This window comes from Camelus bactrianus, chromosome 11 (assembly GCF_048773025.1).
Source record: "Camelus bactrianus isolate YW-2024 breed Bactrian camel chromosome 11, ASM4877302v1, whole genome shotgun sequence".
Classification (NCBI taxonomy): Eukaryota; Metazoa; Chordata; class Mammalia; order Artiodactyla; family Camelidae; genus Camelus; species Camelus bactrianus.
In genome coordinates, this window is record NC_133549.1 from 45,367,550 (window position 1) to 45,390,191 (window position 22,642).

The 22,642-nt window shown below is 48.8% G+C and overlaps 1 protein-coding gene across 44 annotated transcripts in view; it reads left to right on the forward strand.

Moving 5' to 3' along the window:
- The window catches only part of SORBS1 (sorbin and SH3 domain containing 1), a 208,282-nt gene that overhangs the window by 91,185 nt on the left and 94,455 nt on the right, over positions 1-22,642 (forward strand). For 23 of the 44 annotated variants that reach the window (XM_074373867.1, XM_074373869.1, XM_074373868.1 and 20 more), the window contains 4 exons: positions 7,701-7,755; positions 12,016-12,084; positions 14,879-14,974; positions 16,688-16,816. In XM_074373867.1, coding sequence (XP_074229968.1) covers positions 7,746-7,755; positions 12,016-12,084; positions 14,879-14,974; positions 16,688-16,816 — 304 coding nt within the window. In that variant the 5' untranslated portion in view covers positions 7,701-7,745. Of the gene's footprint in view, positions 1-2,906; positions 3,047-7,700; positions 7,756-12,015; positions 12,085-14,878; positions 14,975-16,687; positions 16,817-22,642 lie in introns of those variants that run through there. The other 21 variants (XM_074373873.1, XM_074373874.1, XM_045507525.2 and 18 more) reach the window with 3 other exon arrangements.

The window sequence follows — 22,642 nt, forward strand, 5'->3', positions numbered from 1 at the left end:
TTAAACAGAGCTGAGATGTCGTGCTGCTATCCAACGGGTTTGGGAATGTGCCCTTGTGGCAGTCAGTGCTCTTGGCGTCCCGAGTGGAGGGCTCCACGTGTACTGGCGGCTGCAGTTAGACAGCTTTGTTTTGGTTCTGTAGTCCCAGCCATATTTGGGAAACACACGTTGGCGAGCTTTTGTATTTAAGACTTGTCTGTGTTGACCGTGCATGCTTAAGAACTGGTGTGTGCCCAGAGTTGGACATATAAAGAGTTTGAGGCGCTCGGGGCTCTGGAATGCCATGCAGTCCATTGGGTTAGGAGCAGGGGACTGGCAGCCAGCAGGCCCAGGGAGCAGGGGTGCTGCGTGCGTTGTCACCTGGCAGCCCCTGGGGACTATTTTAGGGTGAAACGTTTTGGTGCCATTGCTTCTTTAGGAAATCTGGCTGAACATTCTAGTCGTTTTATTGCCCCCCTTTCCTCATAAGGAACTGCCTGGGAGTAGTTTGGCTTCGTTAAACAAAAGCAATCACTGGCAATTAATGCTGGAATTCCACATTTGGGGCATTTGCTCTCAGTCCTGAGGGACAGTGCTCCTCGTGGGGCTGCCATGTTCTAATGGACAAGATTGTTTGTAGCGTTTTTTTCTTTCACTTGTCTCCTAGAATTTGGTCTTAAAAGTTCTCAAGATTACACCCTTGCATGTCAAATGCCAGGGATGAGATTAAAAACAATTACCTGTCATTAAAAAAGTAACGTGTTATGACCATTACATACAGTTTGGAAAATAGAAATGAAATGTCAACATTGCCTGTAATTCCACGCTGCCACATCCTTGTTAGAATTTGGGCATATTCCTTTGAAATACATGTGCTTTTGTTTTTACATGTTGATAATCATGAGCATGACATGGACATACATCCTGCTTTAGTCACCTAATCTTCTAAGAAGTGTTTTCCCATGTTGTATGTTCTGCATAACCATTATTCTCATAACTGTTCAGTCCATCCAGGGGGTTTGTGGCCATGTCATTGGTCCCCTGTCACTGAACACAGGAGTGTTTCTAGGTTTTCACTGTTAATAAAGCTGTGGTGAACATCTGTTTACGTAGCTTTATTGTCATTTGGGATTCTCTCTCTGAGCCAGATTTCCCTAAAGCACAAAGAGTATGAAGTACATTAAGTCTTGATGTGTTATGCTGCAAGCAGTGGTAATAACTTAGTGTCACTGACTGTAGGAAAATGTCAGTGTCTTTAACACTTGGCCCTACTGGGCTTTATTTTTTTTAATTTGTGGCCTAATTTAAGAAGTGGAAAAAATGGTTAGTCATTATTGGAGGGTTTTTTTTTTTGTTTTGTTTTTTAAAACTAATCAGGAGAAGTGAACATTTTCTCATAGATTTGTTTGTTTGCACTTTTTCTTGGAATTTCTTCATGCCTTTAACATTTTTTTCTTGGCGGTTAGTATTGAGTACACTGTAACACAAGGATATTAATCCTCTTTATTATGTTTGCTGTAAATCATGCATTTTAATACATACATTGTAATCAATATTACCTCCTAAATTTTGTTGTCCAAAGGTCAAATAATTTTGCATTTATAAGACTGGAAACTATTTTAGGCTGTGTTTTGCTTATTGGCAATTTTGTTGGCAGAATGAACTTTGCATGTTTATTTACAGACTTCATCTAAGTTTAAAAGGTAAAAAAAAGTTTGCAGATTTGTCAGTGGTTAGCTTTCCAGCTCTCGATCCTGACCCATGTCTGGTGAGGGCCTGGGATGACAGTGTGATGGTCACTGGGGGGGCTTGGGCGTGGGGATTTCTGAATTCTGTGATTCTTAAAGAGGCCTTATTAAAATTGTCATCATGCCTTTTAATGGGGATTAAAAACAAAACTAAACCAAATTTAAAACTTCCCTTTCTGATGGGCCAGTGCACCTGGTGACTGGGATTGGCCTTAACATTGAGGAAGTGAGGGAAGGGGCTTTAGGGGGAAGTGACAGTGAGATTAAAGACTTGGAAATCTTGTTCAGGATTCAGTACGAATGACAGATGTGAGTCACATGGAGTTTGGGCTTATTAAGTACATGGAGGTAAGACTGGAGAATTCATTGGGACCTCCTCTTACAGAGCCTTATGGTGTTAAGGGATTTGGACTTGCATTTTTAGACCAGTGTTTTCCAAAGTGTGACATTTGAGGTGAGTTTTGAAGGTATGCCATTGATCACTCGAAGTTTAGCGTTTATTCATTCCTTGATGGTCTCTCCAGTAGAATTTATTCCTTTCCTTTCTGTGCTCCTGTACCACTTAGGTCAGATTCCTGGCAGAAGGGTTCACTGTCATACTGTGTTTAAATGGGACATGTCTGTGATCCTACAACACCATGATGGCCTCAGAGACAACTGTCTGGTGCATGTTGGTCTCCTGTGGGCCAAGCAGTATTCTGGGTGCACAGTAGGTGCTAAGGAAATGCTGTTGGAATGGCCTGTGTTTTAGATACATTATTCTTTTCTAGGAGGTTTTCTGCCCCTTTTTTTTTTCCCTTTTGCCCTGTACCACCCAAACAACCCCTCTGAGCTTACAGGGGCCCCGTGGATTTTTTCCTCCATTGAAATTTGACCCAGGAACTCGCACTGCTGAAGTCAGAACGTGGCAGGACATGGGCTGTAGGGTGATCCTGAGGCTTATTAGGCCATTGTAACAGTCTAGGGATGAGGTGATGGAACAGAACAGTGAGTTCGCAGATGGAAAAGCAGGGGTGGCTGGGGTGCTTGAGGCACGAGGGTGGAAAAATTGACAAGACTGGGCAGCGTATCAGGTGTGGGGAGGAGGGGGCGGGGGGAGGCAGGACCAGAACGCAGTGCACTCAGACCTGCACGAGGGCCAGATACTCACTCCACCAGTGTTGACTGGGCACTTGCTCTGGGCTAGGCACCATGCCAGATGTTAGGCTGCAGAGATGAGCCAGACGCCTTCTCTGCTGGAAGTGCTCACTGTGGAGGGGGTTGACTGGAGGAGCAGGGACCACGAAGGCAAGGTGGGAAGAGATGAGTGACGGTTACAGGTAATCAGTCCCTGTATTATCAGGACTTTGCACTACTCACTGAGTGATGGGGTGATATCAGAAGGATATAAGGGGCAAATGACACTGTCCAGCTCGTGTGTTGGCTGTGGAAGGTTGATTCTCATCTGGGATTTAGTGTCCGTTCTGAAGGCTGAAGGTGCCCTGAGGAGGAAGAAGAGACTGGTAGGAGGGAAAGTGGGCTCAGGAGACGGGAGAAAGAGCAAGATGAAGGGAAATCTTTTCTGAATCTGTTTTTGCACCTCAGTAATAAAAGGGTGGATTACATTTCTCGTTTATGAATCTTTTGTAGCCATAGAACCCATTTATCCAAGGAAAGTTCTGAAAGTATAAATGAATGAAATCAATAAAAACACAGCTGCCCTGGTGGCCTGAGGGGGCTTGTGGAACCTTCTGCTGAAACAGGTGAAAAACCCACAAAAAGGAGCTCGGTAACCAGCACAGATCCTTCTGGCTTGAATAGTCCAGATGAAATCCTCAAGGAAGTGAGCTAGTACTTGGAAAGGAACGAGGACCCAGCCCAGGGTCCTCCAGCTCTTTAAACTCCGGGAGGAACTTCAGAGGTCCTGTTCCAGAAGGAAGAGCCTCATGGCCCAAGGGAAACCAGTCCGCAGTGACACTGAGAAGTCAGGACCAGGAGGTGCTTGTGGGAGGAAGAAGGAGTTAACTTCTTAAATTCAGTGGAAAGGTCAGTGAGGCCCTGGCCAGGGCAGGAGCTTGGGCTTGGCCATGTGTGTGCACTGGAAACCTTTCTGAAGGCCATTTTAGATAACTGGTTAGAACGGAAACCGCGTTGGAGGGATTCCAGGAGGAAACGGGAGGATGTGGGGGACGTGTTTTCCTATTGCTCCCTCTCCAGAAGCATCGGTCTTTTCACAGAAACCATGTGCTTGTTGTGTTCTGAGCCCCCAGTGGTGTCCTGGGATTCCAGGCCGAAGTTAACATCAGGGTCAAGTTTATCCTGACTTCCTCCCTTTGAAAGGAAATGTTAGCGACTCAGTGTTTATCCTTTCTGGCTTTCTGAGGAGCCTTCTGCACCCTCCCTGATAGCGTAGAGAGTGCATTTGAAGAGAAATGCCATTAATAGGGATTGAGAAGAAGATGAGCTGACAAAAACATTGGAGAAATGTGGCTCTGCTGGTGGATCAGCACAGTATAAGGCCAAGCATCTGTGGGCTGTCCGTGTTCTTTTCAAGCCGTCGAGTAGCGGCAAATACATATATCAGACCAGGTCTCAGGTTGGATTCCAGAGCTAGAGTGTAACCAGAGTTTGGTCGGAATGGGGAACTAGCTTGTATTAGGCAGCTGTAATGGCGTTAAGGCGAATCTTGGTTATTTTGACACTAGGACTTGAAAGTTAGGTTCTGAAGGTTAAATAGAGGCAAGGACAAAGTTCACGACTGGACACCCACCCGCTGCATGCTCAGTCCCAAGGATGACACAGTATCTCCCTTTAGAATCTTACAGTTGTCTGCGTGTGTAGTGTGTGTGTTGGGGAAGAGGCAATGGAGGCAAAACAGCATAGGGCATAGGAGAAGCTGGAGCAAGCTGTGTGCAAGGTCAACCAGAGGCTCAGGCTCTTCCAAGGATCTTTGCTGAACCCTGAATTCATTTTTACAGACACACTCAATTCCTCCCTTGTCATATCCCTGAACCATCCATATAAGGAAGGACCTCCTTTCCTTCCCTAATAAACAACCCATATTTAGCTATTGGATTCTGTTACAGCTGGAAACATGAGTATAACTTTTGCTTTTTAGTAATTATTCACTCTCTGTCATGAAGACTTATCTCAAAATTACAGGGTCGTGGAATTAGAGAAGGGACCACGCCAAACCGTTCATTATCCAGATGCATTCTTAACACGACTGGCTACTTCACATCTTGTTCTCTTGATGGAATGTCTGTGTCGATGCTGTGGTGTTTTGACCAAGTACGGTAGACCTGGGCAGCCCAAGGGGTGGAATGGTGGCTTCACCCTCGCTGGCCACCCAGACAGTGACTCTGTAGGTTCCTGCAACTCACAGTGGGGTGAGGGGTTTGCTGCCCACTTGTAGCTGTCCAGTTTTGCCACTAGGTGGCACCATTCATCTTTTTGGCTTTTACCCAAAGGCGCCTGAGACCTTTGGAGGGGATTTAGGGGAGAAATTCCAAAGACGTGCCATCATGTTCTCAACCAACTCAAACTCTTTACAGCTTAGTTTTTAAATAAATATTAAGTGTCAGAGGTTTTTATGTAAAATAAACCCTCATGTTCTACATATGATTGTAATACTTGTACTGTCTCTAAGTGAACAGCGGGGAGTAGATTGTGACTTCCAAAGCTTTCAGCGTTCTCCTGGCCAGACTCAGTTTGTGCAGCTTCCTAGTTGCATCCCCGCCACCCTGACTCTGAGCTCTTCAGGTTGTAGAGACAAAATCGTCTCCTGAGCCACGTGGGATTCAGCCCTAGATGGCCTTACTCAGGAGAGAGGAGTGAAGCTTCTCTCTGCGTGAAACCTTTGGGGCTCCCTCCTCCCCATCTTCTTCCTCCTCTTCTGCTGCTCAAGATGCTCGGGCTGCAATCAGAAACTGCCGCTGGTTAATTCAGACTGAAAGGGGGGTTTGTTGGCGAGCCCTCGGGTAGTTCAGAATGTACAGGAGGTCAGAGAATAGCACTCAGAACAGGGGCAGAAATTCAAGGAGTCTGCACTGGATGGACTCAGAGCCAGAACCAGGCCCTGGAATAGTCTGGATAGGATGTCGCTGCCGTTGCCACCACTGACGAGGACAGGGCACTGGGCGCCATCCTCGGCACAAGTGCCACTGCTGCAGTTTTTATTTTAAACTGTCCCCCCTGCTTCGTGTTACCTGCAATCAAGTGACAGCACGTAACAGAACCTAGTACCCAAAAGTCTTTATGTGCAGAGCTGGTACTTACCTGAGGGTCGTCACTGCTGCCTCCTACTGTCATCCAAGTTCAAGAATCGGGATAGTGTCTGACCCTCTGGGGCCCATTTTCCTTCCATCTTCTTAAAATCTGACCACTGGATGGTAAACACCTGGCCTGGGGAGGGCCCCCTAGAGAGCGCTATCCCTGGCATCTGCTCTGGTTGGTGGACGTTTGTGGCAAAGTGATGGTTAGTATTTAGGGTACTATCCCGGACCATATGTACTTCAGATCAGTTTATGCAAGGGTGGGGCTGACACCTAGAAATTACTAGTATCTGTATTGAGAAATATAAAATGTGCAAAGGGTGACCCAGATATCACAGATGGTGATGACTCATCAGGTGTGAGCTGAGGCGTGCTTTTTGTCTGCTTTCCCAGTCATCTCCTCTCAGACCTAAGAATGCTGTTGTGCCATGTACTTATTTTTGAAATCAAGACAAATTGAGCTATACGAGGGAATTGGTAAATGAATTATGGACTGTTACTACAATGAAATACTACACAGCCATCAAAATGATGGGTATGACTGTGAAAATCCAGAAAAATGTTCATGAGATATTTAAGAACTCAAACACAAAGCTGTCCAGACATTGTTTACAACTGTGTAAGTGCTATTTATGCAGGTACAGGTTAGATAGGACTGTAAAGAAAGAAAAATACTCTCTATTAACATAACTTCATGGTTGAAGCAAAAATATTTCTTCAGTCATGCTTTAAAAGTTAAGTAAATGAAACCTTAACATAATTATTAAAATTATTTTTTAAAGTAAAACATTTGGATGATATCCTGACCGCCCTTTCTGGCCTGGGAGGCAGACGAAGGTATCATAAAACCAGGATGGGAAACCACCGGGGCATATGGAACACAGCAGGTTGCATTCTTAACTGAAAGAACAAATGTTTCCACAGCTTAAAGAACAATCTGAGGGGCTGTTGAAGGTCACAGGTAGTCTCAGGCGTACTTGACAGTGACAGAGGCAAAGTTACTGCTGATTTGGGCTAGAGAGAAGCACTTAGAATGACTTCTTTTTTCCCCCTTAGTTTCTATTCAGCCGATTGCAAGGACAGTGAACAAGGCAGCCACCCAGAGAGGAAGCCAGTGCCCAGCTTCCATGTTAAAAAGGAAACTGAAGCGTGTCTGCTGGTCCAGACCCTCAGACCAGACCTCGACCTTACTACAGAAGTCATGACCCAGGGGCTTGATTGCCTCTACATCGTTGCTTCTCACACATGAAAGTACAGAGGGACTGGCTGGGGGCCTTGTAAAATGCACATGCTGATTCAGTGGGTGTAGGGTCGATTCTGAGTTCCTCCATTTTGTTGGAAGTTCACAGCTGATGCCAGTGCTGCTGGTCTGCAGACCACACTTTAAACAGCAAGGTTCTACGTGTCCTGAAGGCTTGCTTCTCAGATTGTCCTTCAGATGCGTTCAGCTGGACCTTACTATTCAAAATATGTGCAAGACCTGTGCCTTGTCTCTAAACCAAGTATGGGTAACAAAACCGAGGCCAAGGAGTTTGAGTGATGTGTCCAAGGTCATGTCATACAGAGCCAAACGAGAACCAGAAGCCTGGCCAGGCGTTTCCTGGTTCAGCTGTGTTTTATCAAGGGTTATGTACGGGGTTTGCATTTTTAATGTGAACCATAGGGATTTATCTAGAACCTGCCATTCATCAGTTCTGTTGTGGTGTTTGTTTTTCTGCAGAGCAGTTCAGAGGCCTGGTTGCAGAGGACTTGTCCTGTCACCACCATGAGCTCTGGTAAGTCATTTTAAACCCTGTCTTTCTCTTCTTGACAAATCTACAAAACTGGGCCATTTACCCAGATTTCTCACTCACTCTGGAGGCCCCAACTGCATTTTGTTTTTAATTTTTTGAGTCCTGGGTAAGTGGCAAAGTTTTGTCATAAATTGTCATCATCACCTTTACTAGTAATGGTTTACTAAGTACCTACCATATGTCAAGAACTACGCTATATACTCCACATGTACTGTGTCCTGAGTTTTATAGGGGGCTCCTTTTCCCTGTATTTGACAACTTTATTGAGATGTACAGTAAACTGGATATTTTAAGGGTACAATTTGATAAACATTGCCGTATGTATATACCTTAGTGGCATCTCTTAATCTGACTGACTGCAGCAAAGTCAACAGATTGACCATAATTGCCCCAGGATATGAACTAATCTGTCACTTCCTTTCTCAAGACAAAATCATCCTTTTGCTATGCCTTTGGTGGTAAAAATCAAGACCTAAACAAATGATCAGTTGAGTATTTTTAGTCTAGAGCTGGGGTGGAGAGCCCAGGCTATGGGAGACAGAGAGGGGGATAGGTCCCAAGAGCTGGCAGCTTTCCAGCCCAGAATTCGAGGCAGAGGAGTTTCCACCTGGAGATGAAGGCACGCCTTGGCTACTGAGCGTGTCCTGGAACCTCCCAAGACCCTCAGGCTGGGTGGGCCAGGGGGTGACCAAGGGGATAGTTCATTCAGGGGTCTCTGAATCCTGCGTTGTCTCCAAAGTGTATTCAGAGACCTCTGTAGATTGAAAACAAGCCTTTCCCTTTCAGTGCCCTTTTAGCCAAATCCACACCATGTGGGGCTGTGTGTGCTTAGGACGGGGAGGCCAGATCAGCTCAGGGCTGCGTACTGAGTGTGCGGGTGGAGGGCCCTTCTCCACACTCTCCTCTGTAAGATGGGCGTCGCGGAAGCCCCCATTCATTGGGATTTTGTGAGGATGAAGTGAGGCAGTGCTTCTGCAGTACTGAGCACTGTGCCCAAGGCCTGGCCGGTGTCCATCCGTGGGCTCTATCAGCTGAGGCTCCCTCCATGCAGGAGAGGAATGCGGCTCGTCCCTGCGCCCGTGGTGCCTCTGCTGGGGGGGGGGAGGGGGGAGGCCGCGCCCTGTCTCCTCCCCTCCAGGTGCACTTGACGCTGCCGGCGGCTCCTGCTTTGTAACTCATTTTTTCTCCTTTTTTGGCGTTTTGTTTTTGTTGTCATTTAAAACAGGCTAGGGCTTTTCCTTTCTTTCTTTTGAAACTTTAGCTCTGCAGCCTCAAATTTCTTCTAAGATCATATTTAGCCTAAACGGGCATCACCACTCCTGGCACGAATAAGGGTGGAAGAAGCAGGCAGGGAGGGGCCGGCCGGAGGGCGAGGGTGTGGAAATGTCTGCGGGACTCCTCCCCAGGGTCTCACTCTCGGGCGTGGCACTGAAAGGAGGCATTTTGTAGGAAGAGTCCAAAAAGTCTGGACCCTTTGACCTGATAATCCTACTCTTGGGAGTTTCTATCTTAATTTGAAGGAAACAAAAACATCACCCCCATGAAGGTGGGGAGTGAATAGGTTCATGATGTGTGTTTGCTTGACGGAATATTATGCCACTAATAAAAATGATCATCAGAAGGAAAGCAGCTGCATAAAAATGTTTTTGCCTTCGGTGGAAAGAGCAGCGTGAAAATGATATGTTATTTTTATTCCAAGTCTGGACTGGGCTGCCAGTCACCAAGGCAAGTGCTTTAGCTGCCCTATCTCATTTCATTCTCCTGGCAGACCCACAAAGTTGGGCATGGTATACTCTCATTCTAGAGATGAGGAAACTGAGGCCCTTAGGGGCTAGTGGTGTGTCTGGAGTCAGCCAGCTAGTGCGGGGTGGAGCTGAGGCAAACCCAGGAGGCTGGTCACCAGCACACTGTGCTGCAGAGATTTTGAGCCTGAGGTGATGGAATTATTTCTCCAAATTAAAAAATGAACAAAAGGAAAGGAAGGACATGGGTCTGGGTCTCGGGGAAGCTCAGAGGCTGCTGGCTTAGGGAGGCCCAAAGCAAGGCCTACAGTCCTAGAAAGGAGACCATTATGAGCAGTTAAGGCAGGTGCATGGGGAAGGAATGGTCAGAGAGGAAAGATGGGATTGTGGGACCTATGATTTTTATTTTGGATTTCTGGCTTTCTACCAACACCCTCCTTCCATCCATCCCAGAAATGCAAGTGCACAGGGGACTTCAGCATCTGGGAGAACGAGCCTCCATCTGTAGGTGGATTGGGGCCAGTGGATGGGACAGGACCTGTGGGGCCAGTGTTGGGAGGTCCTGGCTGCCAGTAGAGGTGGGGGCAGTGGGCACGCTCATGTCTGGATCCAGGAGCACCCGGACTGGCCGGTCAGTGTTGTTTATGTCAGGGAGGATGATAGATAAGAGCCTAACAGGTAGGGCAACCTAGTCTCAGCAAAATGAGCCACTTCCGTCCCAGCATTTGAGAAAATAGGATATTTGTAAACCATTTTCTATAGAATATACTTAGTTCATGTTTAGAATACATATAAACCATTTTTTATTTTTCAAATAAGAAATGTTTATACCAGGTGGGGACAAGGAAGATAAACTGTGGGGTGGAGCAGACCAGAGCTCAGGTCCCAGTTTAGTGATCTTCTGGCATCCTTTCTGAGCCTCACATGTTTCATCTATAAAACAGGAGTTTCTCCTAGCTCCAGGGACCTGGGTACTAAGGATAAAAATGAGGTGGTAATTGTGGAATGCTTAACATGGATCCTCAGATTCAGGCAAATAGATGCTTAAAAAAGCCATAGTTGTTACGATTATATTTGTGGCTTGGTTGGCTCTTGGCTGCAGTGGGGGGTGGGGGGCGGTTCACTCCAAGCACACAGGTCGCGTGTCCCAGGCAACAGGGTCCAGCCCACACACCTGCTTGTCTTCTCTGGGCTGCCTCCATCAGTGCTGGGATGGGGAACTGGTGGGACTTGGGCTGCAACTGGGCAGGGAGGGTCTCAGTGTCTGCAGCTGAGCAGAACGCAGGTCACTGCTGACACAGAGGAGGTGACGTGCAGAGTGAGCCTCGAGGACCTGTAGGATTTCCCCAAGGTAGCAAGAGAAGGCATTCTTGGCTGAGGGCCTCACAGGAACCAAGGCCTGAAGGGCTGAAAGTGCCTGATGGGCTGAAGGGGCCGAAGGGGCTGTGAGGAGACTGGGGTGGCAGGCGGGGGCAGGAGGCAGGAGAGACAGCTGGACACGGGCTGGAGCCAGTGGGCAAAGAGCCTGGAGTCCGGCTGAGTTGCCCAGGCTGTGTCCCCTGGGAAGCTGCTGGCCACTGTTTGTCGGTTCGCTTTTAATCCTCAAGAAGGTCAGTTTGTCAATTTAAATATAACCAGTTATGCCAACACTACAGGTCATCCCATTTACTAAAAGATTATATTCCAATCATTTGTCCATTTAGGGGAACTTGGAGTACATTTTTTTCCTCATGGAAATGATAATGAAAATGATTAAATTCCCAGACGAAACCCTAATACTTTAGTTTTCAAAACAGAGATGAACTACAGTATATATCAAGTGGAGGAGTTTTAGAAAATCATATTGCATTGTCCCATCTTGTTCTCCACTGTCCAACACGCCGGGGCTTTTTAATCCAGCTCAAGGTCTAGAGAGGGCTCTCGGGTGCAGACTGAGGGCTGGGGTCCAGGAGGGGACAGAACAGGGGCAGGGTGAGCGTCCGGGAGCCAGGTCATCTTCATGACAAGAACACGAGAGCCTCAGCTGGGGATGGGGGGAGGGTGTGTACATGACGTTTCGTGGGGGGGGTGGCATGAGTTCGATGGCAGTGGCTGTGGACAAAGGAAAGTGTCACAGAGCCTGGGGTCTCGGTCCTGGCTGTCTGACAGCTCTCACTCAGGATGCGCAGGGCTGCATTTGAGCGGCCTTGGAATGGCGGATAAGCCTTAGGCAGGCGGGGGATGCCATTTCGAGGGAATTAAGCAGATTTTTTTTTTAAGTGTCAGAAACGAAGCTGTATCCAGGAGGCAGGAGGACTGACATCACTCACAACACACTTCCCATCCCCAGCAACTTCGCGTCCTCTCTTGTTCAAGCCACACAGCACCCTCAGAGCTCCCTTACGACACCCCAGGGGCCCGTCCCCAGGCCTGAGGACAGCCGTGGGGCCCCAGGTGGGACTCGTTCCAGGTGGGGCGACATGATCACAAGCCTCGTGCTCTCTTCCTTTCTTCCTTTCAGAATGTGACGTCGGTGCTTCCAAAGCCGTGGTGAACGGGTTGGCCCCAGGCAGCAATGGGCAAGACAAAGGTAAGGCTCTCGAAGGGAAGGAAGCCCAACGTTTCTAGAAGGAGCAGGGCCTGGGCCACCTGCCTGGTGGGGATCTTCGCTGGTCTAATTAGGCGGTGACCTGGAGGCCAGTTCCCAGGCTTACTGAGGCTCGGGTCTGAGGCTGCCGTTTCCCACTGCGAGACGACATACTGGAAACTGCCCCTGGCTCACAGGAGGTGGGGAACAACAGGCTAAATACACAGACGGAGGCCTGGTGTGCGTGGCATTTGTCAGCCTGAAGTCTCTCCTACCTGGCATTTCACCTTCCCCTGTGATAAATGGTGACACACTCACAGTCCTGACCCTGTGGCAAGAGCCTAAATTGCTGCAATAAATTATTCTGGTGACATCAGTCTCATGGGCATCCTCTTAGATTTTCAGTTTTTAAAATTTTAGGATGAAAGATTTAAGTGTGAAATGAACGATGAATAGATGACCTTTGCGTCCCGTTGGCCCTGAGGTCTCTCGTCCTGAATGGCCAGGCAGCAGGGCTTCCCGTGTCCCTTTGGCAGTGTGAGGAGATGCAGGTTCAAGTCCCCGTCTGCTGCTCATAAACAGGGACCTCTTGGGAGGTCCTTGGTCTTTATGGGTATGAGTTTCCTCATCTAGAAAATGAGGGACTTTGATGAGCTGCAGTATTTTTTCCTGCTTCAAATTCAGGTTCCAGTAATTCTATCAGTGCCCATCCCACTAAATCTTTTTTTTTAATTTGAGGAAGTACTGGGGATTGAACCCAGGACCTCGTGCATGCTAAGCATGCACTCTACCACTTGAGCTATACCCTCCCTGCCATTTCACTAAATCTTATGATGTCAAAAATGGAGGGCAAAAGTCCTGTTTTGGGGCATCTAAGTCGAAATGCACCCTCTCTCAATGAGTTGAGAGAGTTTGGCGTGTTTGGATTTTGTAATTTTCTTCTGGGTCAGCCAAGTATTCCTTTTGAGACAAGACAAAGTGTAAAGTCAGAAGCAACAGCCAGGATGGAAGGCAGAGAGAGTAGGAGGGATGGGGAGCCTGAGGCCGGCTGGTTTAGGGGTGGGAGGTGTCCTGTCCTCTGTGCGTCCCTGCCTGGCCACCCTCCTCCACTCATGGTGTGGGACTGCGTCCTCGGGGTCTTGGACCACCTTGGCTAAGTTGCTTAGGGGCTTTTGGAGGGCAGTGCCTGCAGGGGAGTTTTAAGCCTCCAATGAAGAGCTTGGGAAGACATGGGTGCCCTGATGCTGGCCATCAACCCCATGAATTCATCCACAGAAGAGACTTGAGGAGCATGCGGGCAGTGTGGCAGATGGGGGTACTTCCCCCTCTCTCCTTGGTAAGACTCCTCTTTGGTTGAAAAAAGGAGGCAGATGCAGCCTATAGTCATCAGGGTGGCCTGAGGTGGTCCCTGAACCGGATGCCAGGACAGTTGGGCTCCAGTCTCAGCCTCTTCACTTGAGAACTGGATGATTCTGAGCAGCTCTCTTGCTTCTTCCTCTGCAAGGGTGATTAAAAACCTCCCCCCACCCAGTCTCCTAGGTGGCCATAAGTAGTAGTCAGTGGGATCACTGTGAAAGCACGTTTAGGTCTTAACATGTGCAGGGTTGTTATTACCAACTCAGTTATGGTGGCCCTGTGACTGCCATGTGCCTTATGAAACGGTAGCGCAATGGACTTGGAAGGTGACCTGCCCGTCCCAAGGTGCCTCCTTCCCCCGACAGACTCACCAGCACGATGCTGATGTAGCAGTGACACTCTCGCCTCCCAAACAGCCCTACCCCCCAGTTACGACATGGATCTGGGGCCAGAAGACCTCTGGGTGTTGCTCATTGGGGTGACGTTGGCACCACAGCACGTGAGCTCCCATCTCGATTTGCTGCCATTAGAGAGGTCAAGGGGAGGCCTCACAACAGGCTTGTTATGAAAAGGAGGGTTTGGGGATATGCCCACCGTTGGGATCACAGAATCTGGGGAGGCAGAGGGCCCAGGGAAGCCTGTGGGTAGATAAGCATGAGCACCCAGGACCTGAGGGCAGCAGCCTCCGCCAGCATCCCGGGCAGTTATCCCAGCTCTCAAAGCTCAGCTGGTGTCGGCGTCCTTGGCTGTGTGCTTGAGTGCCGCCCAGAGTCTCAGGCACGCACTTGGACACTTGGCATCTCTTGCCCAGGAAAGGGTGGGTTTCAGTAGGCATCTGTTGCCCAACAGATGGGGGTTCTGATGTGCTTGGGGCCAGAGGGCTACGGTTGTCAGAGCAGGCGCAGGACCCCAGAAGTTATGATTCTGGGGAAGTGGCTATGATGGCTGAAAAGACCAGGCTACTCATGAACTTGTTCCCTTTCTTTCCTCCACTCTCCTGGGGCCCGTGAGCCATAACTCTGCTCCTCAGAGCCCCCACCCCTGCAAAGAGCCCCCTTCCCCCGCCCCACCCCACCCCCGCACTCTCCCAGGGGGCCCCTTGGACCCTGCTTGCTCTTGCTCTCCCCCTCCTCTCTTTGCCAGGCCATCTGCATCTCTGTGAATCTTTTAGTCCAGAGCCTTGGCAAGTTCCTGGTGTGGCCAGCGGCACAGACACTGACCGGCTGCACATGGGTGATGGTTGGAGGGAGGGTTCTGCAGCCTAGGAGCAGGACACTAAAGAGTGAAAGCAGGTTATTTTAAGTTATCGCGTCTCCTGCTTTTCCCATTGTTCTTTCCTTGCGGGCGACTTCCTCCTATTGTCCCTGCCAGGCTCCTCAACTGCCTGAGTGTTTCCCAAATGTTTTTTCTGGATGCACCATGTACCCTTTTGTGTTTTCAGCAACTGCCGACCCTTTACGTGCACGCTCTATTTCTGCTGTTAAAATAATCCCTGTGAAGACAATGAAAAACTCTGCAGGCCTAGTACTCCCTCCAGGTATCTCTCCTTGGGTTGCTTCTTTCTTTTGATTGTTAGCAGATCATGCATGGTTTCCCTTCTTTCCTTCTAACAAAGACTTGGAGGATTAATCCTTGCATGTTTAGGAGCCATTCCCTCTCACCTCCTCTAGTTGGTTTCCTTTCTTCGTGTGTGTGTGTGTGTGTGTGTGTGTGTGTGCGCGTGTGTGCGCACACGTACGTGTTTCTGTGAGCTGGCAGGTGCCTTGCCCCTCCCCTCTTTTGGAGAAGGTCAGCCCAGAGGCTGAATGTTGACTCTGGTGTAATTCTGAGCCGCATGGACTTCTTAAGTTCTCCCTAGAAGTTCCAGCTCCCAGTACTTTATTCAAAAGTCGACTCTCCCCAGGAACTAATGTGGCCACATGGGGAATCTCTAAATTGGACTTGAACTTGAAGCAGCTGCCTTAGATGCCAAACCTGGCTGCACCTCTGTGATGCTCTGAGGGCCGTTTCCCTGAACACTCCCTCCCCCGCCCCCAGCCTCACCTGCGGTCGCTTCCTGCCTCCTCTCTCCAAGGCGAGAGGCACCGATGGGGCAGATCTGTCCTCTGGAGCTGATGACCGTTCTGTCTGAGCTGTCTGAAAGGGGCTGCCGGAGTGGAAAGGAGGCGCAAGGGGGCTTTGCTTCTCTCAGCTCTGACACAGGAGGGGGGAGGATTTAGCATCTGAGCCCACATCCTGCCCAATGCCCACCTGAAACTTTACCTTTAATCCCAGTTGTGACAGTTTTAGGTCCGAGATCCAGGCTGTGCTGTGAGCACCTTGGACAAATGAACTGTGGGATTCAGTTCAGCTGAGCTGCACAGAAAGCAGCATTCAGCACATGTGGCTCCTAGAACTGTGCGCTCTGCGTGGGTTTCTTGCCTCCCCGTTAACCGATTTTCCCGGAGGATGAACATCCAGATCTTTTGAAGCCTATTTTGAAACGCTTCTCAGTGCAATTCTGAAAGAGGACCTGGGTCTGTTATTAGGCCATTGTGAACTGTAGGAGAGGTCAGAACCCAGGGAAGGCTCAGCTGGAAGTGCAGCAAACTCTGTTCGTTGAAGAATTTTGAGTTTCTGGTCATTTTCTTTGGTGTGAATTTTCTTCATTAAGTTTGGAATGTGGCTCCATGGTTCGCCCGTGATCTTTCTCCCCAGGCAACACATCCCTGTCTCACCACCTCAGGGAGCTTGACTTGGTGATACAAGAAAATTGTCTTTTGCTTTTTCCGTTGGAGAATTGCACGGGGCAGTGATTCTCTGCAGAACCACCACCTCGTCCCCTGCATTGCCAACTTGCTGCTTTATAAGAAGGATGGTGTGGGAGCTTGAAATCTTTCATAAATTCTTTCTCGAACTGTGCCTTACTAATTGGTCAGAAGTCTGCTCACCAACCTAAAACTTCATTTAATACGAGGAATCAACCGCTTTCATCTAGAAACGTTTACAGCTGACATTGTCACTCATACATTGACTCAGAACTCACTGTTGCCTCCATTTTCTCCTAACCTCATGTTGGGTGGTAAACATCCGCCAGTGGGATTTGTCCCTCTCCACCGCCCACAAATTAGCCGTCATTGACCACAAGACCTTGCCTGTCTGTGACCAGGTTCCCCTCATTCCCCAGCTGTAACAAGTTGCTGGCTGGCTGTTACTTTAATCCCCCGAGAGCCTTGGATTCACTCTTCTCTTCTGGGTCTTTCCTTTTCAGACACGGATCCTACAAAAATCTGCACTGGGAAAGGAGCGGTGACTCTCCGGGCCTCGTCCTCCTATAGGGAAATGCCGAGCGGAAGCCCTGTGAGCCCTCGAGAAGCCCCACAGCATGCAGGGACACCAGGTGCGCTGCCCGGAGACTGGCGGAGGGGCTCAGAACCACGCGGGAAGGGTGGGAGGTCGTCAGCCACCTCCCGATTCTCCCAGGGGCCCCAGGGACCATCCTTTCCTTGTCCATCTGCAGCAGGTGGTGATCAGTGCCCTAAACTGACAGGTACTCACTTGCCTCAGGCAAAGGCACATAAGTGCCCACTTTATTTTAGCATGTTACTGAACACATGAGCAGAGCCCCCATTAAAAAGCCGGTGACTCTGCAGCCTGCATTCGGGAGGACAGAGATGGCTTTGGCACCCAGGGACAGCATGGTGAGATGGGCTCAAGGTTAGGCTTCTCTGAGCCCATCCCTACATCTGGGAGCAGGGCTGTGACCATCCAGGCAGGGCTGGGGAAGGAGCCAAGGGAGACTGAGATGGACAGGTGGCCAAATGGCCTCGGCTCCCAGGAGAGCGGGGAGGCCACGTAGCAGCTGAGGGAGCAGGATCAGGAGAGCATGTCTAAGGCCAGTGCCAACTCGGAGGGAACGGAGACAAAAGAAGCTCACCTCCCCACCCCAGTCCATCAGCAGGAAACCTGGGTGCCCAGAGTATGGTGTTGAGGTTGAGACCTGGGTCTTTGGAACCTGATAGATTGGGTTCATGGATTCATGTCCTGCTCCACTACCTGGTGGCTGTGCAACCTTGGATGAGATAACTGCTCTCCCTCAACCCTAGTGAACCCATCTGCAGAACCGGGTTGATAATTGTACCTGCCTCATAACATCATCATGAGGATGAAGTATGTAGGTGTCCTGCACCACCCCTGGTGGTGTGGAATGAGCTGTTAGTCGTTAGCTGCTGTTAGTAGGTTAAGACTGCAGTTGTTTCGGACTTTCTGGAGAGGGCTTTCCATAGCCCAAGAGTTCTGGGACTTGGGAAGAGTAGACTTCGAGGTTTCATAGGCACAGTCAGCATGGGGTGGGGCAGCCCCTTCCCACCCTGTAGGGCAGTGGTTCTCATGCTTCAGCTGCATCAGAATCACCTGAAATAAAAAGACAGGTTCCCCGGCCCCAGCCTGGAGTTTTAGAATTTGTGATTCCCACCTGTAGGTCAGAGGTGGGTTCCGAGATTTTGCGTTTCTGACAAGTTCCCAGTTCATACTGGTGGTGCTGTTCCAAGGAGCACGTTTGAAAGCTACTGCTGTAGGGGATGGGAGTTTCCTCCCATCTTGAAGGAAGGAAATGAAGAGAGAAAAAGAATTGCAGTGATGGCCACTCCCATGGGACCAGAGCGGAAAGCAAGCGGGAAAACCCCTTTGGTACAGTGGAGGAGGGGGTGTTGTGGTAAGACTGAATTATGGAGGATGCAGATGGTCAGGGCCCAGCATCCTGGACACTTTCTTTCTGTCCCAGCCACCTATAACAGGTACCAAGGCAGGTGTCTAGGAACGAGGCCAGACTTGGGTTGAACACCAGCCCTGTTCTGGTAACATCGGTCCCCGTGGAGGGCTCCTTTTCCCTAGGCTCAGGGAAGGCATGGGTGGCCTCCAGCACTCGAGGTTCAAAGGAGCTGCTTGGCTCTACTCCTGAGCCCACACCTGACTCCTGCCCCACTACACTCTCATCTCCAGGAAAGGTGGGGCCAAGGAGTGGAGATCAAGTAATTTCTTCTTAAGATTAGCCTAATCCAGCCTCTCCGGGCCTAACTGAGAAGATGCAGCTCCCAAGCTGGAGGACATCTGGGGAAGAGAGAATTCTAAGGGATACTTTAAAGAGAAAGACTGAAACGAAAAATCAATCAATCAATAAATAAAATAAAATTTAAAAAATAAAATAAAATAAATAAATAAAATAAAATAAAAAAATAAAATAAAATAAAATAAAATAAACCAACAGCCTGATGGCCCAGAAAAATGACCTATCAACACATCAACCATCTGGCCCTTCTAACTGTTGAATGGGAGTGGTGAATGGAGGAGAGGGAGCCTTGAGCTCCCCCTGGTGGTTACAGTGTGGCACTACCATAGGACCCCAGCGTTGTTCTTCACCTTGCCGTCTGTAGGCTTGCACTCCAGCAGTGTGCAGTGATTTGAGCACTTTAGGAAGCTCTCTCTAACCTCCAAATATTTCTGTATCTTATAAATTTATAGTAACTAATTTAGATGCAAAAAGATCTTGTTTTAAAATGCATACTCTGAAGAATCAGAGGGTAGCTATCAGTTATTCATACCTTGCAGTAAATTAATCTTTGTAGATTAGTTTCCCCCTGGTAAATGAGACCATTGAGTCCACATCAGCAGACATTCATTCTGCATCATCTAGGTGCCAGGCATCACTGGGAGTCACTGGGAATTGTGATGAGGATAGAGGAAGAGGGAGAAAAATTCTGAGTGTATTCCTTGAAAACAGAAGGCAGTTTGTCCAGCAGGAAGGTCAGGTGTGGGCCCCTAGTCCACTGCCATGCTTTCTGACGTGGATATGTCACACCTTTGAAGCACATATGAAGTATGAGGGACTTGGGCGAGATGGTTTCCAAGCCTTTCTAGTTCCAAAATGCTCTGTGAACTTGGGATACAAGTTTGGGAATGAACTGAACACAAACAGAATCCTGTCCACTGGGGACAGATTCAGGATTGTACATTAGGGCAGTTTGGGTGGAAAGAACAAGCAGGGTTTGAGTAGAGGGAAAAAGAACACACCAATTAAGCATACAGGCTGGAATGAGTTAACCATGGAGGTGAGGTTAAGAGAGGAAGCGACTCCAGAGGTGAGACATTCAGGACTGGGGATCTTACCCTCCTGGTCGCATCCTGCTGGCTTTTAACTAGGGCGGGTCCATGTGTCTCCCCAGCCCTCCTCTCATCCCAGCCTACTCCCTCAATCTGAGCCTCTGGCCCAACATAACAACCTGCTGGCCCCCATCAGTCTCAAGTCTTGTCCTGGGGCCTTGACCAGCCTCATGAAAACAGTTTTTAATGTATTTACAAGCAGCCATGCCAACCTTGACTGAGAGCCCAGGTGTGAGGCAGGGAGCCCCACTTGGCTCTTGTCAAAGATTGGGCATGCTTCCTGTCACCAGTGTCTTCACAGACAGCTCATGTCCAGTAGCGTCCAGCTCCCTCCTGTATCACCAGAGCCAGCGCCTGTCCCCAGCTGCTCAGTCTCCCTCCTCTCTGCCTTGCTTCCTGGCTTTACCACCTTCTTCATCCCTGCAAGTCTCCAAGTTGCTAATCATTTGCCTGGACTGGAAGCTCCAGTCTCTCACTACTGCCCAGCACCTGTGTCCTGATTTCTTTCCTTATGTGGCCCCCTAACACCCACATTTCAGAGGTGTCCCCTATTTCCGGTCCTTTCTCCAGCTCCCTCATCCTGTGAGAGGTTGTCTGGTTCTTGAGTCACACAGTCCTCCATCAAGGCTCAGCTCTGCCACTTACTATCTTTATGATGTGGGCAGATTACTCAGCCTTGGAGAGCTCCAGTTTCCCCATCTGTCAGATGGAGATTATCTCAGTAGAGTCGTTGGGATTCAGTAGACTCTTTCACATCAGGATTTAGCACAGAGCCGGGCATGCAGAAGGAGCTCTTTAATGGTAACCATTCTAGTTACTGCAGAGCAGGAGGCCAGTTAAGGATTTGCAGTAATTTCTGTTAGAGGCTATAAGTGTGGGGGCGGTGAGAATGGAGAGGAGAGGGACAGGTGAGAAATGCGTCTGGAAGGGTGAAATGGCAGGGCCGGCGCAGTGTTCCGGACACGGAGAGGTATGACTCCGTGTTGACCAGGAGGCGCCTTCCCCGGTTGACCAGGAGAACAAATGTGGCACTCATGGAGATGAGGGATTTACGAAGGGAGTTGAAAAAGATGTTGAATTCCATTTCTTGATGTGTTGAGTTTCTTGGCAAGATAAGGTCTTCTAGAAGGAAGTGTCTAATAGGCATTTGGAGGTTTGGAGTCCAGGGTGTGGATTTGGGAGCCATCTGCATCCAAGTGAACACTGGGAGGGTGGAGATTATCCCTGAGGTGGAGTGAGAAACGGAGCTCTGGGAATCGCCCAGTGTACACCCAGCCTCCAGACTCCTGCCCTCCAGTGGTAGCTTGACTCTGGCCCCTGACTACCCTTCTGATCTCTGAATGTAGCCCTTGGTTTTTGGATTAGAACCATCTGGAAAGAAGTGTAGTGGTCTTAGTGATGATCCCCTGTCTCTTATTCCTGTTTCCTGATATCATAGCCTGGCCGGGTCTGGGGATTGGCCCTGCTGGTTCAGAGTGTGACTCCACCTGTGTCCCCAGGTCAGGGTGCTTTTACTCAAGAGGAGACAGAGAGCCTGAACCGGGGGTGGGCGTGACACCAAGCTTCCTGTCTGGTATGGCCCGGAGACCATCAGTCCCTCTGTTTTGACTCATGAGCCAAAACCCAGTTTGACCTTTACACATTATTAATTCTGTGCCAGTTGACTCCAGTCCTTCATGCCTGATTCTTGACTGCAAAGTTAGTTTTGGATGTAAAGATTCTTGGACCTGCAGTCAACTCATTTCCTCACGTTTGCTCTCCAAAAATGGCAATAGCAAAAAGATAAGAAAATTGGCATTAAAACAGGCATTCCATACTCCCATTAACTAAGAGTCTTTTTCATGAGTTCATGTGTGAGAAAAAGGGCCAGATGAGAAGCAGTTGGAGGCGAAAGTCCCCACAAGAGAAGACCCTCACTATGACACCAACTGCAAGGTCCAGGGGTTCCCAAAACCACCCTCAGCTAGAAGGACTCAAGGAACTCGCTGAAAGCTGTTATGCTTAGTTACAGCTTATTACAAGGAGAAGATTCAGATTAAAATCAGCTAGAAGAAGAAGTACACAGGGTGGAGTCCGGGGAAGAACCCTGGAGTTGTCATGGTCCTCTCCTGGGAGTTAGCTCCCAGCATCGCTGTGTGACCACATGCCCAGGATGGTGCCAACCAGGAAGGTCATCCAAGCTGTTGTGTCCAGAGTTTTTATTGGGGCTCTATTACGTGAGTATTATTCCTGCCCAAAGGGTTCATCTCACTCCCCAGTCCACTAGGAGCTTGAGCTCAAAGCTCCCACCCTCAATCACATTAGTGGTGTGGCGCAAAGACAGTCCTATCAGGATGATATTCCAACGGCTTAGGGATTAACTCCTGGAAGCTAGAGAGCAAAGGCCAGACTTCCTTTCGGGTGAGGATAAATTTCTTACCACACAGCATGAATAGAAATTAAACAAGATGTAGAACACTCTCAGACCCACTTTCAACACTTTTCCTCTGACTCTTGGATACTCAACCATAACACACAAATCTGACTCAATGAAAAGTATCCTAAGATCCCGAGAAGTGATCCGCAAGACAGCCTTCCAACAGACCGGCATGAAGTCTGCACAGAATGAGATAAGGGAAAATGTGAGGAAGCTGTGGCCGCAGGCCAGAAAAGATTGTATATAAAGAACAGATGGAAGGAAAGATAAGGCAAAATAAAATTTCCCATGGAAAGGCTCAGTCTCTTCAGGGCTGCAAAACCCATTCAGGATCTAGCTTGCCAAGGCCCTCCTCTGCCTTGGTAACATTTATTGAAGAAGCATTTTGACATTCTCCCTAACCAAGAGTCAATCATTAATGATTATGTAAAATTTCACCTGCCACACTCAGACACACAAGTGGCCCTGGGCTGCTACCAACCTTCAGGGTTCAGAAGACTAGGTAACAGATGGATGATGATGAAATGTCCGAAATGCAGCTCTTTTAAATAAGGAAGAGAAGAATGTTCAGAGAGGTCCTAGGAACTGCCTTTTGTGGGACAAGATAAGAGAACAGTTTTAAAGACTTGGAATGAGAAGAAAAAGTGGGTT